Source organism: Oryzias latipes, chromosome 18, assembly GCF_053564925.1.
Source record: "Oryzias latipes strain Hd-rR chromosome 18, Olatipes_Hd-rR_3.1".
NCBI lineage: Eukaryota > Metazoa > Chordata > Actinopteri > Beloniformes > Adrianichthyidae > Oryzias > Oryzias latipes.
Window position 1 is genome coordinate 28567025 of NC_136254.1, and position 26292 is coordinate 28593316.

Sequence of the window (26292 nt, forward strand, 5' to 3'; positions counted from 1 at the left end):
GATGGCTGTCAGCACTACACTGTACTAAATGATGACTGGCTGTCTGACTACAACGTCAATGGAAACTCTTTGTGCTATGGAAGTTATCAACCTTCAGATTGGTATCGCATGTTTGTGGGACAAAGCAGTGCTCAAATTCCTGAAACGTGTGTTCAAGAAAGCAGATGTAGCTCTTTAAATCGTTATTGGGTGAGAACATCTCATCCTGTTCGTTATAATGAAAGTGTAACTCTTTATGCATCCTATGCAAGGGATAGTGACTGCTACTACTCCTATTACTCTTACAACATCATGGCAAGACTCTGCTATGGAGACTTTTATGTGTACAAACTTCCAAGACTGCCTGGATGTGGCTACTCATATTGTCCAGGTAAATTGTTATGAGCTCTTGCATTGAAAAGTTTCATAATAATTTGCATTATTACACACCTATTGATGTTGTTTTAGATTGTAAGAATAAAAACTCATCTTGCTAAAAAAAAAAAACTAATTCAAACATAGGAAATGGAAAAAAATCAACCATTTTAAATTTCTGTTTTGTATTTACAAAAAGAAAATATAAAAAAGTTAAGAGAAAACAGGAATCTCAAAGACACATGAATACATCAAATATTGAGAAAATTTGGCTTTTTTTCTTGTTTCAGTTCCTCCTCATGGCTTCAGATCATCAGGACAAAATGAGACCAGCATCACTCTGCTGTGGAATCCAGTGAACAGCAGTGTCAGCTTTGTTCTGCAGTTTAATGGAACAGAGTTAAACATCAGTGCTCCAGCAGGAAGTGGACCAGCAACTTACACATTCTCATCTCTGACTCCTGCAACTAAATACACATTCACTCTCTTCTCTGTGTTTGAGAATGTTAGAAGCAGCGGAATCAGCATTGATGCAGTAACTGGTGAGTGAAATTGAACAATTTTTATTCAAAGCAATGATCTTTGGGAGTGTTAATAAATGTCAAAACATTTATAAAAGCCTTTGGCTTTAAATAATGTCATGTCTTCAGAAACACTAATAAAGTTGCATTATTTTAATAATTGAAGATGGCATTTTAACATATATAACCTGAAAAAGTCTAGCTAAATGTACTGCAATAAGGAGAGGAAAGGATGAAAAAAAACTTTACTGCAAAAAAAAGTATGAAGGCAAAGAAATAGACTGTTAGGACTTTACAATAATCTTCTGATTACTGGTATTCATAGGACAAAATGTTATATTCTTTCTTTCATTCAAAAATAGCTTTTTTTCCAATGCCCAACTAAGTAGAATGGTTGTGAGACACTATTGGAAACATCTGCAAAAACATATGTTTTGTCTGCAGCTCCTCAAAATGTAGAGAACTTCACGTTAATTGGACTAAATGACACCAGCATGACTCTGCAGTGGAGTAAGGTCAGAGGTACTGGTTATATCCTCCAGTATAACCAGCAATGGAAGACCATTCCTGCGTCAGATGAAGACGGACCAGTGGCTTTTACTGTCTCATCACTCAGTCCTGCTACTGTATACATGTGTACTCTTTACTCTGTGTTTGAGAACGCCAGAAGTACTGGAGTACCACTGAGAGTTTTTACTGGTAAGAAGTTTCTAGACTTTTACTACTAGAATACTGAAACTGAAAGAAGCACTGATTTGCTAAACCTAAGTTATTAGGTAGGATTTTTTATTTTTCTGTGTTTTTTAACACCTTAACATCTTTTGAGCACATGTTTTCCATTTCTACTAGTTTTTATTTTTATATTTTTTCTGTTTATTTGAATGTAGACCACCAGCATCTTCCCTGTGGACAGGGGTTTTGTCCTTCTGACCACGTCTGCATCAACGTCAATGGAACTTCCCAATGTCTGGATGGCTGTCAGCACTACACTGTACTAAATGATGACTGGCTGTCTGAATACAACGTCAATGGGAACTCCTTGTGTGGTGGAAATTCTTATTCATCCGATTGGTATCGCATGTTCTTGGGACAAAGCAGTGCTCAAATTCCTGAAACGTGTGTTCAAGAAAGCAGATGTAGCTCTTATCGCGTTTGGTCGACAACACCTCATCCTGTTCGTTATAATGAAAGTGTAACTCTCTCTGCATCCTATGCAAGGGATAGTGACTGCTACTACTCCTATTACTCTTACAACATCATGGCAAGACTCTGCTATGGAGACTTTTATGTGTACAAACTTCCAAGACTGCCTGGATGTGGCTACTCATATTGTCCAGGTAAATTGTTATGAGCTCTTGCATTGAAAAGTTACATAATAATTTGCATTATTACACACCTATTGATGTTGTTTTAGATTGTAAGAATAAAAACTCATCTTGCTAAAAAAAAAAACTAATTCAAACATAGGAAATGGAAAAAAATCAACCATTTTAAATTTCTGTTTTGTATTTACAAAAAGAAAATATAAAAAAGTTAAGAGAAAACAGGAATCTCAAAGACACATGAATACATCAAATATTGAGAAGATTTGGCTTTTTTTCTTGTTTCAGTTCCTCCTCATGGCTTCAGATCATCAGGACAAAATGAGACCAGCATCACTCTGCTGTGGAATCCAGTGAACAGCAGTGTCAGCTTTGTTCTGCAGTTTAATGGAACAGAGTCAAACATCAGTGCTCCAGCAGGAAGTGGACCAGCAACTTACACATTCTCATCTCTGACTCCTGCAACTAAATACACATTCACTCTCTTCTCTGTGTTTGAGAATGTTAGAAGCAGCGGAATCAGCATTGATGCAGTAACTGGTGAGTGAAATTGAACAATTTTTATTCAAAGCAATGATCTTTGGGAGTGTAAATAAATGTCAAAACATTTATAAAAGCCTTTGGCTTTAAATAATGTCATGTCTTCAGAAACACTAATAAAGTTGCATTATTTTAATAATTGAAGATGGCATTTTAACATATATAACCTGAAAAAGTCTAGCTAAATGTACTGCAATAAGGAGAGGAGAGGATGAAAAAAAAATTTACTGCAAAAAAAAGTATGAAGGCAAAGAAATAGACTGTTAGGACTTTACAATAATCTTCTGATTACTGGTATTCATAGGACAAAATGTTATATTCTTTCTTTCATTCAAAAATAGCTTTTTTTCCAATGCCCAACTAAGTAGAATGGTTGTGAGACACTATTGGAAACATCTGCAAAAACATATGTTTTGTCTGCAGCTCCTCAAAATGTAGAGAACTTCACGTTAATTGGACTAAATGACACCAGCATGACTCTGCAGTGGAGTAAGGTCAGAGGTACTGGTTATATCCTCCAGTATAACCAGCAATGGAAGACCATTCCTGCGTCAGATGAAGACGGACCAGTGGCTTTTACTGTCTCATCACTCAGTCCTGCTACTGTATACATGTGTACTCTTTACTCTGTGTTTGAGAACGCCAGAAGTACTGGAGTACCACTGAGAGTTTTTACTGGTAAGAAGTTTCTAGACTTTTACTACTAGAATACTGAAACTGAAAGAAGCACTGATTTGCTAAACCTAAGTTATTAGGTAGGATTTTTTATTTTTCTGTGTTTTTTAACACCTTAACATCTTTTGAGCACATGTTTTCCATTTCTACTAGTTTTTATTTTTATATTTTTTCTGTTCATTTAAATGTAGACCACCAGCATCGTCCCTGTGGACAGGGGTTTTGTCCTTCTGACCACGTCTGCATCAACGTCAATGGAACTTCCCAATGTCTGGATGGCTGTCAGCACTACACTGTACTAAATGATGACTGGCTGTCTGAATACAACGTCAATGGGAACTCCTTGTGTGGTGGAAATTCTTATTCATCCGATTGGTATCGCATGTTCTTGGGACAAAGCAGTGCTCAAATTCCTGAAACGTGTGTTCAAGAAAGCAGATGTAGCTCTTATCGCGTTTGGTCGACAACACCTCATCCTGTTCGTTATAATGAAAGTGTAACTCTCTCTGCATCCTATGCAAGGGATAGTGACTGCTACTACTCCTATTACTCTTACAACATCATGGCAAGACTCTGCTATGGAGACTTTTATGTGTACAAACTTCCAAGACTGCCTGGATGTGGCTACTCATATTGTCCAGGTAAATTGTTATGAGCTCTTGCATTGAAAAGTTACATAATAATTTGCATTATTACACACCTATTGATGTTGTTTTAGATTGTAAGAATAAAAACTCATCTTGCTAAAAAAAAAAACTAATTCAAACATAGGAAATGGAAAAAAATCAACCATTTTAAATTTCTGTTTTGTATTTACAAAAAGAAAATATAAAAAAGTTAAGAGAAAACAGGAATCTCAAAGACACATGAATACATCAAATATTGAGAAGATTTGGCTTTTTTTTCTTGTTTCAGTTCCTCCTCATGGCTTCAGATCATCAGGACAAAATGAGACCAGCATCACTCTGCTGTGGAATCCAGTGAACAGCAGTGTCAGCTTTGTTCTGCAGTTTAATGGAACAGAGTCAAACATCAGTGCTCCAGCAGGAAGTGGACCAGCAACTTACACATTCTCATCTCTGACTCCTGCAACTAAATACACATTCACTCTCTTCTCTGTGTTTGAGAATGTTAGAAGCAGCGGAATCAGCATTGATGCAGTAACTGGTGAGTGAAATTGAACAATTTTTATTCAAAGCAATGATCTTTGGGAGTGTAAATAAATGTCAAAACATTTATAAAAGCCTTTGGCTTTAAATAATGTCATGTCTTCAGAAACACTAATAAAGTTGCATTATTTTAATAATTGAAGATGGCATTTTAACATATATAACCTGAAAAAGTCTAGCTAAATGTACTGCAATAAGGAGAGGAGAGGATGAAAAAAAAATTTACTGCAAAAAAAAGTATGAAGGCAAAGAAATAGACTGTTAGGACTTTACAATAATCTTCTGATTACTGGTATTCATAGGACAAAATGTTATATTCTTTCTTTCATTCAAAAATAGCTTTTTTTCCAATGCCCAACTAAGTAGAATGGTTGTGAGACACTATTGGAAACATCTGCAAAAACATATGTTTTGTCTGCAGCTCCTCAAAATGTAGAGAACTTCACGTTAATTGGACTAAATGACACCAGCATGACTCTGCAGTGGAGTAAGGTCAGAGGTACTGGTTATATCCTCCAGTATAACCAGCAATGGAAGACCATTCCTGCATCAGATGAAGACGGACCAGTGACTTATACCGTCTCATCACTCAATCCTGCCACTGTATACATGTGTACTCTTTACTCTGTGTTTGAGAATGCCAGAAGTACTGGAGTACCACTGAGAGTTTTTACTGGTAAGAAGTTTCTAGACTTTTACTACTAGAATACTGAAACTGAAAGAAGCACTGATTTGCTAAACCTAAGTTATTAGGTTGGATTTTTTATTTTTCTGTGTTTTTTAACACCTTAACATCTTTTGAGCACATGTTTTCCATTTCTACTAGTTTTTATTTTTATATTTTTTCTGTTTATTTGAATGTAGACCACCAGCATCTTCCCTGTGGACAGGGGTTGTGTCCTTCTGACCACGTCTGCATCAATGTCAATGGAACTTCCCAATGTCTGGATGGCTGTCAGCGCTACACTGTACTAAATGATGATTGGCTGTCTGAATACAACGTCAATGGGAACTCCTTGTGTGGTGGAAATTCTTATTCATCCGATTGGTATCGCATGTTCTTGGGACAAAGCAGTGCTCAAATTCCTGAAACGTGTGTTCAAGAAAGCAGATGCAGCTCTTTAAATCGTTATTGGGTGAGAACATCTCATCCTGTTCGTTATAATGAAAGTGTAACTCTCTCTGCATCCTATGCAAGGGATAGTGACTGCTACTACTCCTATTACTCTTACAACATCATGGCAAGACTCTGCTATGGAGACTTTTATGTGTACAAACTTCCAAGACTGCCTGGATGTGGCTACTCTTATTGTCCAGGTAAATTGTCATGAGCTCTTGCATTGAAAAGTTACATAATATTTTGCATTATTACACACCTATTGATGTTGTTTTAGATTGTAGGCAGAAAAGCTAAAAAGAAAAGCAATTCGAGAAAACAGAAATCTCAAAGACACATGACTATATCAAATATTGAGAAAATGTTGCTTTTTGGTCCTGTTTCAGTTCCTCCTCATGGCTTCAGATCATCAGGCCAAAATGAGACCAGCATCACTCTGCTGTGGAATCCAGTGAACAGCAGTGTCAGCTTTGTTCTGCAGTTTAATGGAACAGAGTCAAACATCAGTGCTCCAGCAGGAAGTGGACCAGCAACTAACACAATCTCATCTCTGACTCCTGCGACTAAATACACATTCACTCTCTTCTCTGTGTTTGGAAATGTTAGAAGCAGTGGAATCAGCATTGATGCAGTCACTGGTAAGAGAAGTAAAGATGATATACTTATTGGTATTGAAGCTCATTTGCATCTCCAACAGTTATATTTAATACACATCTTTTTAGGCGATAAACAAACAAAGAACAATGTAAGAAATACAGAAATATCTCATCTAAAGTGGTTATTTGTGATATCATCCATAGATTCAGATACAGGCTCATTGAGCAAGACAAAAATATACATATTAATCGGATTACTAGAGTTCACCCGTGGGACCACGCATCTACAAGAAAAAAACGGCTAACAACGCCAAATTTGAGTTGTAAAATTTAAAAACAGTTTAACTTTTAAAAAGACAATTTTCCATTTGTCTTTTTTTTTAGCAGTAACCATTACAAATGTTTTTTTTTATGTCAGGCATTGAGTGAGTATTTATTGCACAAACGTTAGGCTGCCCTAAAACACATGTACTCCAAAGCACGATAGGTAATCCCCTCCTCTAAGAAAACTTTGTATTATAAATATTATTATCATTATTTTGTAATCCCCTTTTATATATTTTAAGATAATTTATTTTTCTATCAGCATATTCTATTTTGGATATATTTCTGATTATTTTATTATTATTATTTTTTTCTTCTTGAAATGATTTAATAAGTTTGGATTGATGACATTGACTATCACTGCTGATGCTCTTTCTGAGTCTTTGATGCTGGATTTTGTATGCTTATGCTTTGTTCAATAAAGTTGTAAAAAAAAAAAAAAAAAAATGTACTCCAAAGCACTTTTTCAAGCATATAGTACTCGTATTACATAATACTGGTAATTGAAAGAACATTTTGGTAAAAAAACAAAACTGTGTGCGACAGCTAAGCTTCTACCCTGCATTTCTCAAAACAACACTAGGAGTCGGTGTTTGAAATAAGAAATTTATATTAATGATTACCATTTTGAAAAGTCAATATTTACCTAAAATAACATATCTTTAGCCTGGTGTCAATTTTTACTAAAGACAGCAGAAGAATTTGCATTTTTAAACTAATGTCTGGAATTTAAAAAATCGTTACTGTCTTTTTCATTTTGTTTCAGCTCCTCAAAATGTGGAAGTTTTCAGAGTAGTGACAAAAACTGACAGAAGCGTCACTTTGCAGTGGAGTAAAGTGAACTTTGCCAGCTATGTTCTCCAGTACAATCAAGGATGGAAGAATATTTCTGCCTCAGATGGAGATGGACCAATAACTTATACAGTTTCTTCTCTCAGTGCTGACACTGCCTACACTTTTACTCTTTTCTCTGTGTTTGAAAACGCCAAAAGTGGTGGAGTTCAGCTTCAAGCTTTAACTGGTAAGATCTTTCACTTTAAACATTTGCAGAAAGAAAAATGGTTCATTTCTAGCAATCATAGCAAGAACAATGCACAAACAATACAATCAACAGAGTTTTACATCCACAAAAGACGTATCAAACAGAATCATTGTCTGATTACTGAAAGCATTCAGAGTATGTTATCCAACAACTTGGGTTTTGTAGGATTTTTAGTGCACTTCTTCAAGGCGAATGCAGACATCAAGGTGCAATAAAAAGTACTTTGTAAAGCTCCATTGTAAAAAGTGTAGTATTACTTTTGGTACGAAAAGCTGATATAGTTTATTTGAAGTTAATATTTTTCTGAAAAATGTTTCCCATAAGAAATAAGAATAGGAATTACCCATGATCACTCAAAACCTTGTGTTAAGTGCATGTTTCTTCTAAACAGAACATACTAGAAGATTTGCTAGATGGTGTAGATATGAAAAACTAAAGCCAATAGTTAATTAATGTATAAGTGCTTATTAAAACTTTTGAAGGCAACAAAATAACAGCTATTAACACCTGCTAAATAAGACAAAAAAATCAGAAACATCTTTCAATGTTACATAATAACTCTTTGAGGAAATTCTAGAAATAACTTTCAAAAGCTGTGAAAGTGATATAAATCACTATGAAAAAACTTTTCAATTATCTTTGGAAAGCTATTAAAAGTTAATTACTCATGATACCTCAAAACTGCTATTGAAGTGCCCTTGTCTTCTTCTAAAGGGCACCTACCGATAACTGCAAAAGCTAGTGAAACGTTTTGGAGACTTCTAAAAGCCAGCAAAAAATGTTAAAGTTTAAAAAAGCTAACCAACCCATTTAAATCACTCTTAAAAGCTATAAAAAGCTTTGTAAAAAAGAAATCGTGGAGACAACACAATTACTCCCTGATCCTCCAAAACAATGAGTAATGTACCTGTTTCTTCTAAATGGGTCCTATTAGAAGCTTATTTAGCTGCACCCACTGTTTCGTGATAGTATTAGAATGTTTTTGGTTTTTTTTTGAAGAAGAAGAACATTAATGTAGAAAAAAGACAGTACTGTGAGAAGTACTAATGCAAATAAGCTTGGATCTCTAAAACTACTGTCGTTGAGAGATGAACCCCCTTGTGCTATCCTAGGCACTTTAACATTGGGAGTTGGGTCATCTAGACCCACTAGACAGTGCTCTGAACCTTTTTTCTTCAATGATTTGTGATCTTCACTGGTGTCCATGGATTACATGAAATCTTTCCACCTTTATCCACCTTTGTCACATTATTTGATTCTATTAAAGACAATAGAATAACGGTATCGCGATTTAGACATAGCGTCAGCTGTTTTTGAAAAAGTCCCGCCCCTTTAACTGTCTCCACCAATCATTCTTGTAGGCTTAATCACACGTCATCAGTCTGACCAATCAGAAGTGGTTAAAGTCTTTACTTCCTTGTTCTGATTTAACTCGTAAAGAGTCTCAGTTCCAACAAATATCCCAGCTAAAGCTCATCTTTAGCCGTTTAGCTTTCCGCAGAATCTGGTATCAGACCGTGGAACAAGTGAACAAAACAATGAAGCTCAGAGAAACGATCTCCAGCCGTTTTCACACTACATCTCCCATGCATTGGGTTATAGTGACAGTGTCTCGGCGCACAATGAGTCTTCGTGTTCAACGTCTTAAAACAATGAACACACATCTAAGAGTTTTTAAATATTTTAACTTAAAATTTATTATATCTTTTTGAAAAAACAGCTGCAGCTTTCAGCTTTTTCTGTCACAATTATCACAGATATGCACGTGAGCTTGTGGAGGGGCTGTAAATCAATACAGACTATGAGCTTCTCCTAATTTCTTTTTTTTTTTTTTGGATGCTATTGTGCCGCAGAATTTTTGTCAAGAACAGTGTGCAAAAAAAAAGTGTGCAAAAAGGTTGAAAACACTGTTGTGGAAAATCTTTTGAATAAATGAGCATTCTTGCCTGTCTTCAAAAGGTGAACAAGTTTTAATTGGTTGCTTTTTTACAACAACAGATCAGCCATATTTTCCATGTGGACAGACCTTTTGTCCTCCAGACCAGGACTGTGTCATCATCAATGGAACAGCTCAGTGTGGAGAAGCCTGTAAACATTACACTGAACTGAATGATAACTGGCTTTCTGAATATAACATCAATGGAAATCCATACTGTAATGGAAACTACTACTCTCCTGAAGGCTGGTATCGCATGTTTGTGGGACAAACCAGCGCTCAGATTCCTGAAACTTGTGTACAAGACAGCAGATGCAGTTATAATCGTTACCAGATGACACAACCTCATCCAACTCAATACAATCAAACTGTAACACGCTCTTTGTGTTATAGTTATGGTAGTTCCTGCTGCTCCTACACATACTCATACAGTATTAAGGTCAAACTCTGCTATGGAGATTTCTATGTCTACAAACTTCAAACACTCCCAGGATGCAACACTGCATATTGTGCAGGTAAATTTTGTTATTCAACTCATCACCTTCTTTGTTAGAATCATTGTTTTAGCAATAGTGTTAAACTTGCTGCAATTACTGTATATACTTTATAGACACACTACAGTTTAACAATCTATTAGGAATACATTAAAAAACTGTTGGAGCAATGTGGCTATGATGAAGCTAACATGAATATGCATCAGTATAATTTTTTTTAATTACATATTTAAAGATGTTTCTTTTTCCTGTTTCAGTTCCAAAGCACAGCTTCAGAGCAGCTGGTCAAGATGAAACCAGCATCACTCTACGGTGGAACAAAGTCAACAACAGTGTCAGCTTTGTTCTCCTGTTTAATGGCACAGAAACAAACATCAGTGCTCCAGCTGCAGATGACTCTGTAACTTACACAGTGTCATCTCTGACTGCTGCAACTAAATACACATTCACTCTCTTCTCTGTGTTTGACAATGTCACAAGCAGTGGAATCAGCATTGATGCATTCACTGGTATGTATAATGAGTTGATTTGTAAAATCTATTAAAAGCTGAATCTTTTGCATGGAACAGAAGGCCTCACAGCTGCAGAACAGACTACAGCATTTATTTTACACATAAAAAAATGAATTTTAACAACTTGGTCTTCAAACATTTTTTTAACAAGAATTTTCAATTATTTGTGAGATAAAATAGAACTTGTGTTTTTAACAAATTCCTGCTATTAAGTCTAAAACAAGGGATTGTTTTGTCACAACAAACAGCTGTCTGGAACAAAAATTAAAAATATCTGTTGCAACATCTGGATGACCCTTGTTGAGGGATGAACCAAAGCAAAATGGTTCATGCTAACTAAAAATAATAGCTATAGCTTAATCCTGTCATGTATGCAGTTTCTAGAAGGTTTCACATGAATCTCCAGGAGTTCTGTCACATGTTTCTGAAATATGAAACTTTCCTAAAATCAAGACACCATGACTTGCTAGCATTGTTGCATACATTTATGCATCCAGACAATGGCTTGTAGTAAATTATCAAAATTTTAGCATCATGTCTTTTTTGAATAATCATTACAATCACTCACATTCTTTATTTCTAAATTATTTATTCTAAATTCTTTAAATTTAGGATTTTAATTAATTTACCGACTTTGTCTTTCAGCTCCTCCAAACCCACAAACATTCAGTTTACTTGGAACAAGTTTCAACAGCATCACTCTGCAGTGGAGTAAAGTGAACAATGCCAGTTATGTCCTGGAGTATAATAATGGACGAAAGATCATTCCTGCATCAGATGGAGATGGACCAGTCACTTACACTGTCTCTTCTCTCAGTGCTGGCACTTCATACTATTTCAGTCTCTACTCTGTGTTTGAGAACGCCAGAGGCAGTGAAATGCAACTTCAGGCTGTTACTGGTAAGATGTTTCACTTCAGCAGTAAAAGTATTGATCATATCTAAATATAAGACTTACAACAATAACTGACTTACGAATAAAAATGAAGTTGAATGTATTGCTTTTAAAGTGAAGAAATCAAATGCAAACATCGGCTGTTCTTATTTTCTTTACTTTAAATGACATTTTTGAGATAATTAAATCCAATAAAGTAAAGTTTTTGTAAAACCTTCTGATGAAAACAGAACCTGTAAAACTAGTACCGGTAATTTCCTCATTTCTCTCCTCTTTTCAAATGTAGATCAATATGTTTCATGTGGACAGACTGTTTGTCCTCCAGACCAGGACTGTGTCATCATCAATGGAACAGCTCAGTGTGGAGAAGCCTGCGAACATTACACTGAACTGAATGATAACTGGCTTTCTGAATATAACATCAATGGAAATTCATACTGTAGTGGAAGCTACTATTTTGCTGAAGGCTGGTATCGCATGTTTGTGGGACAAACCAGCGCTCAGATTCCTGAAACTTGTGTACAAGACAGCAGATGCAGCAGTTATGGCCGTTACCAGATGACACAACCTCATCCAACTCAATACAATCAAACTGTAACACGCTCTCTGTGTCAAAGTTATTATGGTTCCTGCTGCTCCTACACATCAGACACTATTAAGGTCAAACTCTGCTTTGGAGATTTTTATGTCTACAAACTTCAAAGACTCCCAGGATGCAACACTGCATATTGTGCAGGTACTGTTTTGTTTGGAAATATGTCAGTACAGTTACACAAAACCTATTTAAATATATTTCTGTTTTTGTTATCCCTAAAAGCTAAGAACACAATTTTGGCATCAATGTCATGCTTGATCTGATACTGGAAAAAACTACATAAAAACGATGTCTAGAGGACATTAACATGTGTGTTGGAGACAACGCCCTATAGTAATACAAAAAGGTTTTTAAATTAATACAAGTGTTTATTAAAAACATTTTTTTCCTGTTTCAGTACCAAAGCACAGCTTCAGAGCAGCTGGTCAAGATCAAACCAGCATCAGTCTACGGTGGAACAAAGTCAACAACAGTGTCAGCTTTGTTCTCCTGTTTAATGGCACAGAAACAAACATCAGTGCTCCAGCTGCAGATGACTCTGTAACTTACACAGTGTCATCTCTGACTGCTGCAACTAAATACACATTCACTCTCTTCTCTGTGTTTGACAATGTCAGAAGCAGTGGAATCAGCATTGATGCAGTCACTGGTATGTATAATGAGTTGATTTCTATGGTTTTAAAAGCTCTTAAAGGCTGAATCTTCAAGAAGAAACATGAAATCTTCCAGGTCCAGCTGCAAGACAACAGCTGAAAGAATTTATTGACTTGCAGCTAATAATATGGATCTTTTACAACCTGTTTCTATCATATCACTCTTTTATCACACATCCATATTTGTTATTCCAAGGTATAGTGATGTAAATTAAATGAAAAAAAAAACAAATCTTCAAATACATTTGAATAACTATTAAGAAAAGTTGACAGAAACAGTAAATACATACATATAGTTTTACATGTCTTCCAATGAAAAAGAATGAAAAAAGAATGACTAAATTAACAATATTTCTGGATCAAATATGTTTAGCAACTATTTACCATAAAAATTACTGATTCCGTTACATAAAGAATCATTGATCAAATCAAATTGAACTTTATTTATACAGTGATGAACGTCAGGCAAGGAAAAAATCCCTGACCTTTTCTTTGAGCGATATAACGGGCGCGGAGCGAAATTTTTGAAAAATACATGGTGTTAGATGAATTCTGGTACGTTCTGGCAGCTAGTTATTCACTTCTTAATCAAGAAACTAAGACTAATTAGAGCATAATGATTTGTCATTCAAACCCCTAGTTTGACTTACCAATAAGGACTTGCTGGTCCTAAAAAGAATTTAGATAATTGCTAAAAGTAACAATCCTACAATCTAGGCTTTTCCTAAAAGCTGCAAAACATACAATTGCTAAAATATAGTAACATCAAAGCCCCAAATGGCAAAAAGAACACCAGTAACTATGATAATCTATGAAAGTACCTCATTTATTTGAACCATTTCTACTGTAGAAATACTGTTTTCTCAAACTATAAATTCATCAAAATATGGGATCTGCTTTAAACTATCTTTCTATAACATAATACATCAATTCTTTAACACCAATACTTAGTAATCTGGGAAATATCAAAATAAACATACAAACAAAATTAAACATTGTAAACATTCTTTTTTAAGGTAGTGTGGGCCCAAACCACCAAATACTTATAATTATAATTAATTAATGTCAATAATATGTTTTTGAGCAAAACTGATCTAAATAATGGTAATTAGGAAATACAAATAAATTAGGTAGAGAAATGTATTCAAAAGTTTCAGTTTTGATCAAGAAAATCTACAAGGGGGGGGTTCAAACAATGTAAAAGCATGTATCATAACATGGTCCGGTTGAATACTCGATTCTGATTGGCTGCTGGGTGTGCATTAAAACCTGATTCCGGTCACCTAGCTTAACTTATTGTATCACTGCGCTGGTTTCTTTAAAACAACCTTTTGCTTCATCATTTGGACAAAAACAAGCGGTAAGAGGTGAACTTTCTCTCTGAACTGATGCTTTATTCAACCCATCGGGATGATCAGCATCTATATATCGCTGAATCTTGACTGCAGCGGTGGTGCGGCGCGACGGACTATGTGTTACGTGATGCGGCGCGATATAGTCAGTTTTTTGTGAGAAAAGCAATTCAAATCGGAAAAAAAAACAATTAAGGACTAAAAACTGGTTGATGTATTGCTTTTGTAAGTGACCATGGTATAAGCGGGTTAATGGCCTAAGCGTGCGTTATTACTTCGCGGAGGCAACCGTCCGACGTGAAAAAAGTAATAAATAACGCACACTTTGTCAGCCATTACCCTTACTTAATCTCTGCATAATTTCCACCGTAACTAATTGTATTAGAACGGAGAGTGAAATTCTGAACAACAAATGTACTCACCTCCAACATTTGTCTTGCGAACGTACGTTGAAAAGAAATCGCCATATTTGTCTTTTTCCTCCAGCCAAGACCACTTAAATTTGTTTTTATCTTCTTCTCACAACTGGGGTCGAAACCACGCTCAAAAATGACGATGCCCGCCATTATTTTAACACAAATTTAATCGTAAACTCTTCAGATTTGTTTGTAAAAGTTTAGCGTGGGTCCGCTGACCAAGTGTTACAGACAGAGCCCATCTGAGCCGTCGACGCATCCGAAAGCAACTAAAACGTCCGATTAACTAAAAGCGATTGGTCAATTAGGCCAGGAAGACAAGATAGCCGTGCCCATAGAGAAAGTGATCCACGGAGAAATATAGAAAATAAAACGAAAATTCGCCAATTTCAGACATTTATTTCATCCGGAAAGCGATTTGTCCATAGAGATCAGGTGTAGGTACAATAACCGTTCGGCCTGGAACTACCGTTCAGGGTCCTATTGACTGAAGGAAACGTCACACTACGGTAGCCCCACTTGGACAGACTACGTAGTGTGGAGATCTGCTCGGGCTCTACATATTTTAATTTCACGTTCCCTTTTGTAACATAAAGTTATTTTCCTTCATAAATTGTGTCTGACAATATTCTTTGTAATTTTTATAAAAAGATTTTGCCACAATCCGCTTGTTATTCCAGTTTAAGTTCAGCCATTATGGCTGAAAATGTTGTTAGCACGGCTAAATGTTGTGCTTCCGGGTCCGATCTGCCAATAATAAAGCACTGGGCGCAGGGATTATAAAAACTATACGCAAACATGCATTCAATAATAATCATAACAATAATAAAAGCATGTTTAGAAGACAATGTTGCCCTATAACTGACACGGTGGTGGGGTGGCTCGACAGCCGGTAGGACCCAGAATGCAGAGGCGGGAGGCCAACGGGTTCAGGACTAAAGGGTTTAATACAAAACAAAAGGCGCTGCAGAGCAGGATGACAAAACCAAAAACAAAAACTCACTGTGACGTGGCATGAGACAAGGAACATGGCATGAAGACGTGAACACCGAGACAAAGGCTAATGGACCAACACAGGAGGAAGGCAGAGACAAGACTTATATACAGACAGGGCAGACAAGGCACAGGTGAACACCATCAGGGCAGATGGGGACCAAAGGAAGTAAAACTCAAGAAACAAGACAGGAAACCTTTCAAAATATAACAGGAAACAGAACTTAAACATGACAGAACAAGACAGAAAGCAAAAACCAATACAAAAGAAACTCAAACCATGACAGTACCCCCCCCTCAAGGAACGGCTCCGAGGTTCCAAAAGTCAACTGAGGGGGGGTCCCCGGAGGACAAACCTCGACGGGCATAAGAGTCCAAGGAGTCCGGAGGACGGCAGGGGGTCCGCGCCGTCCGGCGAGGCAGGTCCGGCGGACGGCCGCGGGGCCGAGCGGTCTGGCCAGGCGTGGAGTCGGGCGTGGAGTCGGGCGCCGAGTCGGGCATGGAGTCGGGCGTGGAGTCGGGCGTGGAGTCGGGCGTGGAGTCGGGCGTGGAGTCGGGCGGCGGTTCGGCCGGCGGGTCGGGCCAGCAGTCGGCCGGCGGGTCGGGCCAGGCGCGGAGCCGAGCTCTGGCGGGTCAGGCGCGGAGCCGAGCTCTGGCGGGTCAGGCCCGGAGCCGAGCTCTGGCGGGTCAGGCCCGGAGCCGAGCTCTGGCGGGTCAGGCCCGGAGCCGAGCTCTGGCGGGTCAGGCCCGGAGCCGAGCTCTGGCGGGTCAGGCCCGGAGCCGAGCTCTGGCGGGTCAGGCGTGCCAGTGGAAGCGGGGACCGGTCGGGGTTCAGGCGGCACCCCCCTGGGAGCTGGAACGGGTCGGGGCGCAGGCGGCACCCCCCTGGGAGCCGGGACGGGGCGGGGCGCAGCCTGCACCCCCCTGGGAGCCGGGACGGGGCGGGGCGCAGGCTGCACCCCCCTGGGAGCCGGGACGGGGCGGGGTGTGTCCGGGACCACCACTGGAACAGGACGGGGCAGGGGTGCATCCGGGACCACCACTGGACGTAGTTGTAGGGGACGGCGGGGACGACGGTGACGATGACCCCCCCTCAGGGCAAGACGGCTCCCTGTGAAGTCCAGGTGCCTCCCACTCCAGGCATACGAGGTAAACTGGGCCTGGTCAAAAACCCAGTAAGACCTCGTACGCTCGGCTTCCTGGCAGTAGGCCTCACGAAGCCACATGTCCCGCTGTGCTGGGTCTAGGAAAAAGTTAGGTTGGTCCATTCTGACACGGTGGTGGGGTGGCTCGACAGCCGGTAGGACCCAGAATGCAGAGGCGGGAGGCCAACGGGTTCAGGACTAAAGGGTTTAATACAAAACAAAAGGCGCTGCAGAGCAGGATGACAAAACCAAAAACAAAAACTCACTGTGACGTGGCATGAGACAAGGAACATGGCATGAAGACGTGAACACCGAGACAAAGGCTAATGGACCAACACAGGAGGAAGGCAGAGACAAGACTTATATACAGACAGGGCAGACAAGGCACAGGTGAACACCATCAGGGCAGATGGGGACCAAAGGAAGTAAAACTCAAGAAACAAGACAGGAAACCTTTCAAAATAAAACAGGAAACAGAACTTAAACATGACAGAACAAGACAGAAAGCAAAAACCAATACAAAAGAAACTCAAACCATGACAGTACCCCCCCCTCAAGGAACGGCTCCGAGGTTCCAAAAGTCAACTGAGGGGGGGTCCCCGGAGGACAAACCTCGACGGGCATAAGAGTCCAAGGAGTCCGGAGGACGGCAGGGGGTCCGCGCCGTCCGGCGAGGCAGGTCCGGCGGACGGCCGCGGGGCCGAGCGGTCTGGCCAGGCGTGGAGTCGGGCGTGGAGTCGGGCGTGGAGTCGGGCGCCGAGTCGGGCGTGGAGTCGGGCGTGGAGTCGGGCGTGGAGTCGGGCGTGGAGTCGGGCGGCGGTTCGGCCGGCGGGTCGGGCCAGCAGTCGGCCGGCGGGTCGGGCCAGGCGCGGAGCCGAGCTCTGGCGGGTCAGGCGCGGAGCCGAGCTCTGGCGGGTCAGGCGCGGAGCCGAGCTCTGGCGGGTCAGGCCCGGAGCCGAGCTCTGGCGGGTCAGGCCCGGAGCCGAGCTCTGGCGGGTCAGGCCCGGAGCCGAGCTCTGGCGGGTCAGGCGTGCCAGTGGAAGCGGGGACCGGTCGGGGTTCAGGCGGCACCCCCCTGGGAGCTGGAACGGGTCGGGGCGCAGGCGGCACCCCCCTGGGAGCCGGGACGGGGCGGGGCGCAGCCTGCACCCCCCTGGGAGCCGGGACGGGGCGGGGCGCAGGCTGCACCCCCCTGGGAGCCGGGACGGGGCGGGGTGTGTCCGGGACCACCACTGGAACAGGACGGGGCAGGGGTGCATCCGGGACCACCACTGGACGTAGTTGTAGGGGACGGCGGGGACGACGGTGACGATGACCCCCCCTCAGGGCAAGACGGCTCCCTGTGAAGTCCAGGTGCCTCCCACTCCAGGCATACGAGGTAAACTGGGCCTGGTCAAAAACCCAGTAAGACCTTGTACGCTCGGCTTCCTGGCAGTAGGCCTCACGAAGCCACATGTCCCGCTGTGCTGGGTCTAGGAAAAAGTTAGGTTGGTCCATTCTGACACGGTGGTGGGGTGGCTCGACAGCCGGTAGGACCCAGAATGCAGAGGCGGGAGGCCAACGGGTTCAGGACTAAAGGGTTTAATACAAAACAAAAGGCGCTGCAGAGCAGGATGACAAAACCAAAAACAAAAACTCACTGTGACGTGGCATGAGACAAGGAACATGGCATGAAGACGTGAACACCGAGACAAAGGCTAATGGACCAACACAGGAGGAAGGCAGAGACAAGACTTATATACAGACAGGGCAGACAAGACACAGGTGAACACCATCAGGGCAGATGGGGACCAAAGGAAGTAAAACTCAAGAAACAAGACAGGAAACCTTTCAAAATAAAACAGAAAACAGAACATAAACATGACAGAACAAGACAGAAAGCAAAAACCAATACAAAAGAAACTCAAACCATGACAATAACATAGCTTTGTTTGTTTACAACAGACGTCATAATATTTTCGTCTATGGTGGTATCGTACTTTGTCCAGACCAATCACTATCTGACACGTCATCGGGCCAACGGACAGCCAATCACATAATGTGACGTCAGCATTAGTCCAAGGACCCCGAACGGATGTTCCAGGCCGAACGGTTATTGTACCTACAGCGGTCTTTATTTCCCGGAAGATACGATCCAATTGCTCAAAAACCCGGATTTCCGGGAATTACTGGAAAACTTTCATAACTGTTTATAAAGCACTTTTCATATAAAAGTAAAACATAAAGTGTTTTACATTAAAACAAAACAAAATAAATAATATAATGACTAGCATGAAAATTAAAATAAAAAAGCACAAAATTAAAAATTAAAAATAGGGCCCCCCTCCCCGTACCTACACACAGCCCCCCTTTTTTCACATCCATTACCCCCTTACTGATGGGGAAAGACAGTGAGAAATAGATTTGATTTGATTAAATTGATGAGAAATCAGGAATAGTAAAATGGCCATGAAAACGATAAAAAAATGTCACAAAGTACATTTCTACACCAAAAAGGGCTTACCTTGCTGTCACAGAACCACATTTCCATGCATGGATGACTTGTCTTCTAGACACTAAAGCAGCCTTTAACATCACTTTTCTGGGCAGAGAATAACTTTCACAACTGTCTCATTAAAAAACTTAACAAAGCTTCAATAATGCTTTTGTCTTTCAGCTCCTCCAAATGTAAAAACATTCAGTTTACTTGGAACAAGTTTCAACAGCATCACTCTGCAGTGGAGTAAAGTGAACAATGCCAGTTATGTCCTGGAGTATGATAATGGACGAAGGATCATTCCTGCATCAGATGGAGATGGACCAGTCACTTACACTGTCTCATCTCTCAGTGCTGGCACTTATTACTCATTTAGTCTCTACTCTGTGTTTGAGAACGCCAGAGGCAGTGAAATGCAACTTCTGGCTGTTACTGGTAAGATGTTTAACTTGATCAACTTACTAAAAATATGTTTCATTTCAAAAAGCCCAGTTTCAAAAATATTTTAAGAACTGTCTCAACTTACTAAAAATATGTTTCATTTCAAAAAGCCCAGTTTCAAAGATATTTTAGGAACTGTCTCAGAAAAATATTGTCCTAAATGGTTTCTAAGTTAAACCTCATTCAATGTTACTTGCTATCTTTTTTCTTAGTCTGCACCTAATAATGATTACTTTTGATTCAATGGTGTGAATTTAGATGATGTTGACTTTAAGATCCGACTAAATTAAAAACCTGTTTTCCATGTATAATGTAATGCTGAACATTTTTTCATTTAACAGTGTCTAAAAGTATCGTCTTTAATTTTTCTTTCTAAATATAGATGACCAATATGTTTCATGTGGACAGACTGTTTGTCCTCCAGACCAGGACTGTGTCATCATCAATGGAACAGCTCAGTGTGGTGAAGCCTGTGAACATTACACTGAACTGAATGATAACTGGCTTTCTGAATATAACATAAATGGAAATTCATACTGTAGAGGAAGCTACTCCTCCCCTGAAGGCTGGTATCGCATGTTTGTGGGACAAACCAGCGCTCAGATTCCTGAAACTTGTGTACAAGACAGCAGATGTAGCAGCAGTTATTATCATTTGCAGATGACACAACCTCATCCAACTCAATACAATCAAACTGTAACACGCTCTTTGTGTTATAGTTATGGCAGTTCCTGCTGCTATTACACATCCTCATACACTATTAAGGTCAAACTCTGCTATGGAGACTACTATGTCTACAAACTTCAAAGACTCCCAGGATGCAACACTGCATATTGTGCAGGTAATATTTTGTTATCAGTTGCTTAGCTTTATCTAAGGCGGCCGTGGTGCAGCGGTAGGGCAGTCGATCCACGATCATAAGCTTGCAGGTTCAATTCCTGCCTTTCATGCCCATGAGTCAAAGTGTCCTTGGGCAAGACACTGAACCCTACCTTGCCCCTGGAGGCAGGTTGGCGCCAGTGTTCAACAGCGGAACCACTGTGAATGTGTGTGTGTGACTGGGTGAATGGGTCTGTGACTGTAAAAGTGCTTAGGGCCTTGAATAAGGTAGAAAAGCACTATATAAGTATACGCCATCAATCTTACTATAAATATTGTTTTAGCAATAAGAGTTGAACTTCTTTTATTAAAGAATATTTTATATTAATACACATAGACTATATAAATCAGTTAAGATTAGATAAATATTTTTTGAACCAATCATTCTATTATGAAGCTATCATTAGTAAACATTTAAAGATGTTTCTTTCTGTTTCAGTTCCAAAGCACAGCTTCAGAGCAGCTGGTCAAGATGAAACCAGCATCACTCTACGGTGGAACCAAGTCAACAACAGTGTCAGCTTTGTTCTCCTGTTTAATGGCACAGAAACAAACATCAGTGCTCCAGCTGCAGATGACTCTGTAACTTACACAGTGTCATCTCTGACTGCTGCAACTAAATACACATTCACTCTCTTCTCTGTGTTTGAGAATGTCAGAAGCAGTGGAATCAGCATTGATGCAGTAACTGGTATGTATAAAGAGTTGATTTGAATTTTAAAAGAATTTAGAATATGAATGTTTTGCAAGGAACAAAACGCCTCACAGCTGCACAACAGACCACAGCATTTGTTTTACTCATCTAAAAACATGGATTTTAACCATGTGGTCATCAAACCCTATTTAATTTTTCCCCCCCATAATTTTTTCATATAGAATGGAACTTTGAGGGACATAAAATGCAAAAAAGGTGTTCTGACAAATTCCTGCTATTATAAAGTCTAAAGCAAGGGATTGTTTTGTAACAACAAACAGATGTCTTGAACAAAAATTAAATATCTTTATTGCAAAATTTGTTTGACCCTTGATGAAGGATTAGCCAAATCAAAATGGCACATGGTAACAAAGAATAGTAACTATGGCTTAAGCCTGTCATGTGTGCAGTTACTAGAAGGTTTCACATGAATCTCCAGGTTCTGTCATATTTGTTTTTTGTGAAACACCAAACAACATGACTTGCTAGCATTATTGCGGGCAGACAACAGCTTGTAGAACTGTAACCAACTTTTAGCATCATGTCTTTTTTGCATAATCATTGCAATTACATACATTACTTCAGGATTTTATTTCAATTGCCAACTTTGTGTTTCAGCTCCTCCAAACCCACAAACATTCAGTTTACTTGGAACAAGTTTCAACAGCATCACTCTGCAGTGGAGTAAAGTGAACAATGCCAGTTATGTCCTGGAGTATAATAATGGACGAAGGATCATTCCTGCATCAGATGGAGATGGACCAGTCACTTACACTGTCTCATCTCTCAGTGCTGGCACTAGATACTCATTCAATCTCTACTCTGTGTTTGAGAACGCCAAAGGCAGTGAAATGCAACTTCAGGCTGTTACTGGTAAAATATTTCACTTCATTAGTAAAATTATTGACAATAACTAATTTTTGAGATTATGAAATCCGATAAATTAAAGTTTATGTGATTCCTTCTAAAGAAAAAAGAACCTGTAAAACTAATGATATCCTCATTTCTTCTTTTAAATGTAGATCAATATGTTTCATGTGGACAGACTGTTTGTCCTCCAGGCCAGGACTGTGTCATCATCAATGGAACAGCTCAGTGTGGTGAAGCCTGTGAACATTACACTGAACTGAATGATAACTGGCTTTCTGAATATAACATCAATGGAAATTCATACTGTAGTGGAAGCTACTACTCTACTGAAGGCTGGTATCGCATGTTTGTGGGACAAACCAGCGCTCAGATTCCTGAAACTTGTGTACAAGACAGCAGATGCAGCAGTTATAACCGTTACCAGATGACACAACCTCATCCAACTCAATACAATCAAACTGTAACACGCTCTTTGTGTTATAGCTATGGCAGTTCCTGCTGTTATTACACATCAGACACTATTAAAGTCAAACTCTGCTATGGAGACTACTATGTCTACAAACTTCAAAGACTCCCAGGATGCAACATTGCATATTGTGCAGGTAATATTTTGTTATCTGTTGCTTAGCTTTATTTAGGGCGGCCGTGGTGTAGCGGTAGGGCAGTTGTCCCATGATCGTAAGATTGCAGGTTCAATTCCCGCCTTTCACGCCCATGAGTCGAAGTGTCCTTGTGCAAGACACTGAACCCTACTTTGCCTCTGGAGGGAGGCTGGTGCCAGTGTTCAGCAGCGGAGCCCCCGTGAATGTGTGTGTGTTACTGGGTGAATGGGTCTGTGACTGTAAAGTGCTTAGGGCCTTGAAGAAGGTAGAAAAGCACTATATAAGTATACGCAATTTGCCATTCATTTTACTATTAATATTGTTTTAGCAATAAGAGTTGAATTTCTTTTATTAAAGAATATTTTATATTAATACACATAAACTATATAAATTCATTAGGATTAGATAAGTATTTGTTGGAACAATCAGTCTATTACAAAGCTATCAGTAGTAGTAATATTGACGGATGTTTCTTTCTTTCAGTTCCAAAGCACAGCTTCAGAGCAGCTGGTCAAGATGAAACCAGCATCACTCTACGGTGGAACAAAGTCAACAACAGTGTCAGCTTTGTTCTCCTGTTTAATGGCACAGAAACAAACATCAGTGCTCCAGCTGCAGATGACTCTGTAACTTACACAGTGTCATCTCTGACTGCTGCAACTAAATACACATTCACTCTCTTCTCTGTGTTTGAGAATGTCAGAAGCAGTGGAATCAGCATTGATGCAGTCACTGGTATGTATAATGATTTGATTTGTATAATTTTATAAGCTCTTAAAGGCTGAATCTTCCAGAGGAAACTAGAAATCTTCCAGGTCCAGCTGCAAGACAACAGCATATCACTCTATTATCACACTTCCACAACTGTTATTCCAGGGTATAATGACGTAAATCAAATGGAAAAAACAAATCTTTAAGTACCCCTCCATCATTTGGATTACTTTTCAAAAAAGTTGACAGAAACAGTAAATAAATTCAAATAGTTTTTCAACATGTCTTCCAATGAAAAAGAGAAAAAAAATGACCAAAATAACAATATTTTTGGATTAAAAATGTTGAGAAACTATTTTATTATAAAAAGCATTGGTTCCCTTGCGTGGAGGATGATGAGAAATCCTGAAGAGAAATCAGGAATAGTAAAATGGCCATGAAAACAGACAAAATGTCACAGAGTACATTTCTACACCAAAAAAGGGCTTAGCTTGCTGTCACAGAACCACATTTCCATGCATGGATGACTTGTCTTCTAGACACTAAAGCAGCCTTTAACATCACTTTTCTGGGTAGAGAATAACTTTCACAACTGCCTCATTAAAAGACTTAATGAAACGTCATTAATGCTTTTATGTTTCAGCTCCTCCAAATCCAAAAACATTCATTTTTCTTGGAACAAGTTTCAACAGCATCACTCTGCAGTGGAGTAAAGTGAACAATGCCAGTTATGTCCTGGAGTATTATTATAATGGACGAAGGATCATTCCTGCATCAGATGGAGATGGACCAGTCACTTACACTGTCTCATCTCTCAGTGCTGGCACTAGATACTCATTCAATCTCTACTCTGTGTTTGAGAACGCCAGAAGTAATCCAAAGTATTTAGATGCTTTTACTGGTAAGATAATTCACTTCTTTCATTTACAAAAAATATGTTACATTCAAAAAACATCATTTCAAAAATATTTTTGGAACTGTCTCAGAAAAGTATTGTTCTAAATGATTTCTAAGTTAAACCTCATTCAATATTACTTGTCATCTTTTTTCTTTGTCTGCAACTTATAATGATTACTTTTGATTCAATAGTGTGACTTTAGATCAGGGGTGTCAAACATACGGCCCACGGGCCGTATCCGGCCCGCCAGGTGCTTCAGTCTGGCCCAGACATGAAGAGTAAAAATCAAAAGTTTGTTTAAAAAAGAAAGCACGTTTCTAGTCCATTCCTGTGGCGAGTTATGAGTTTTTAAAGAAATAATCGAAATGCGCAATTCCGCCGCTAAGGGAAGGAAAGGAAAAGCAAAACAGGAGAAGCAGCATATCTCTGCATGTGACAAAAGGAAAGCCTAACAGCTCTGCGTCTTTAGGCAATAGTTCGGTTCCCTGTGAGCCTCACCAATGTTACGTTACTAAATGAATGATCAGTAGTGACACCCTAATGACCAAAATGTTGGCAAAAAGAAAAAAAGGTTGAAGTGAAGTCCTGAGCTTTCCAGGAAAAATGGACAATTTTCTTTGTTCACAGAGCTGGATTCAAAACCTGCATGCTTGGTATGTCATCAACAGGTCACAGTGCTCAGAGAATATAACTTTCAGCAGCACAATGAGGCTCACCGTAAAGAAAAGTTTCACCATTTGCAGTTAAGAAAAAAATAAGATTTATCAACTATTAGCTGGACTGATAAATATCTGTCTGCATTTACTGAAGCCGTGATGTCAGTGATGGAGCAGTGAAAGCTAGCTACCTTATTGCAAACAAGTTGTTGCAAACATCCAAACCATTTTAGATGGTGAACTTGTTAAAAAATGCTGAAGGCCACAGAAAGGTTGTATCCTAAAAAGCTGTCGACATTTGCTAGCATAAGTCTGTCAAGGATCACGATTACAGATCTCTGAGGAGACTTGGGCGCCAAACGAAGGAATCCAGTCATTTATTGCATTTTCAGTCGCTATGGATGAAAGCACAGCTGGTGCTGGTTTGCGGCGCCTTCCGTCCGTGAGTCCAGGGTTCGAATCCGGGCTGCTCCCTGTTCCCTTCTCTACTTATGTGCTGGTCCCAAGCCCGGGTTCGTTGAGAGGGTTGCGTCAGGAAAGGCATCCAGCGTAAAAACAATGCCAAGTTAACCATGCGTCTCCTCCTGGGGAGAGAGGTTGTTTCACTGTGGCGACCACTGATGGGAAAAGCCGAAAGAGAAACAAGGATTAATGAAAGCACAGATATATACAGCTTTGCATATTCATTAAATGTGCTGAAGAGACATCACAGGGAAGTTTCTTTAGTTGTTGGACACAACAACAGCTGATGACATAGTCAGCTCTCTAGTTACTGTGCTGGACGATGTTGGAGTGAACTGGTCGAATGTCAGTCTGGTCACTGATGGCGCCCCATTAAATGTCAGGATGTAGTCAGGTGTTGCCACAAAATTCAGGCAGTAACCAGGAAAAGATTCTTATAATAATGAATAATAATAATGGACATTTCATTGTGTTTTGCACACTTGAATGACAGTTAATGTGTTGCTGCACAGGATTTGAATCCTGATGTTGATGGCCGGGTGAAGTTTCAGGAGAGAAAGGGAGGTTAACTCCAAACTCCTATGTTCACAAATGTTTGCAAGTTTAATTTAGTGTAAATGATTTGGACATTTACATTTTAGGCAGGTGTTCCATTTTTTTCTGTAGCCGCTCTTGAGTTTATTATCGGGATTGCTTCAGTGTCAGATGTAAAATATTCAGTCTGTATAAAATTGAATATATAAAATTGACCTTTTTTTAAGTAAAATTAATTTTATTTAAGATCCATTGGCCTCTGTGAAAGAATGTGCAATAAGAAATGATTAGGCTACCATTTTGGTTGAGGCCTGCTTTCCAATTAAGTAAAAAAAAAACTAAAACAAGGCTGATATTTTGCCTTTACGTTACTGGTCCGGCCCACTTGAGATTAGGCGGATGAAATGTGGCCCCCGAAC

The 26292-nt window shown here is 39.7% G+C and overlaps 2 protein-coding genes across 4 annotated transcripts in view; both read left to right on the plus strand.

The window, feature by feature from the left end:
• LOC144987173 (uncharacterized) overlaps positions 1 to 5370 on the plus strand; it is a 75697-nt gene extending 70327 nt beyond the window's left edge. The window contains exons 6-13 of the mRNA XM_078936253.1: positions 645 to 896; positions 1320 to 1574; positions 1763 to 2212; positions 2486 to 2737; positions 3161 to 3415; positions 3604 to 4053; positions 4328 to 4579; positions 5003 to 5370. Of these exons, the coding sequence (XP_078792379.1) occupies positions 645 to 896; positions 1320 to 1574; positions 1763 to 2212; positions 2486 to 2737; positions 3161 to 3415; positions 3604 to 4053; positions 4328 to 4579; positions 5003 to 5286 (2450 nt within the window). The 3' untranslated portion in view covers positions 5287 to 5370. The remainder of the gene's footprint in view (positions 1 to 644; positions 897 to 1319; positions 1575 to 1762; positions 2213 to 2485; positions 2738 to 3160; positions 3416 to 3603; positions 4054 to 4327; positions 4580 to 5002) is intronic.
• Positions 5335 to 26292, plus strand: part of LOC101161675 (uncharacterized) — a 30946-nt gene continuing 9988 nt past the window's right edge. The window contains exons 1-15 of one of the 3 annotated variants that reach the window (XM_078936249.1): positions 5335 to 5898; positions 6085 to 6336; positions 7385 to 7639; positions 9659 to 10111; positions 10348 to 10599; positions 11248 to 11502; positions 11783 to 12232; positions 12489 to 12740; positions 19307 to 19561; positions 19950 to 20408; positions 20886 to 21137; positions 21759 to 22013; positions 22163 to 22612; positions 23096 to 23347; positions 23967 to 24224. In XM_078936249.1, the coding sequence (XP_078792375.1) occupies positions 5388 to 5898; positions 6085 to 6336; positions 7385 to 7639; positions 9659 to 10111; positions 10348 to 10599; positions 11248 to 11502; positions 11783 to 12232; positions 12489 to 12740; positions 19307 to 19561; positions 19950 to 20408; positions 20886 to 21137; positions 21759 to 22013; positions 22163 to 22612; positions 23096 to 23347; positions 23967 to 24224 (4861 nt within the window). In that variant the 5' untranslated portion in view covers positions 5335 to 5387. The remainder of the gene's footprint in view (positions 5899 to 6084; positions 6337 to 7384; positions 7640 to 9658; positions 10112 to 10347; positions 10600 to 11247; positions 11503 to 11782; positions 12233 to 12488; positions 12741 to 19306; positions 19562 to 19949; positions 20409 to 20885; positions 21138 to 21758; positions 22014 to 22162; positions 22613 to 23095; positions 23348 to 23966; positions 24225 to 26292) is intronic. The other 2 variants (XM_078936251.1, XM_078936250.1) reach the window with 2 other exon arrangements.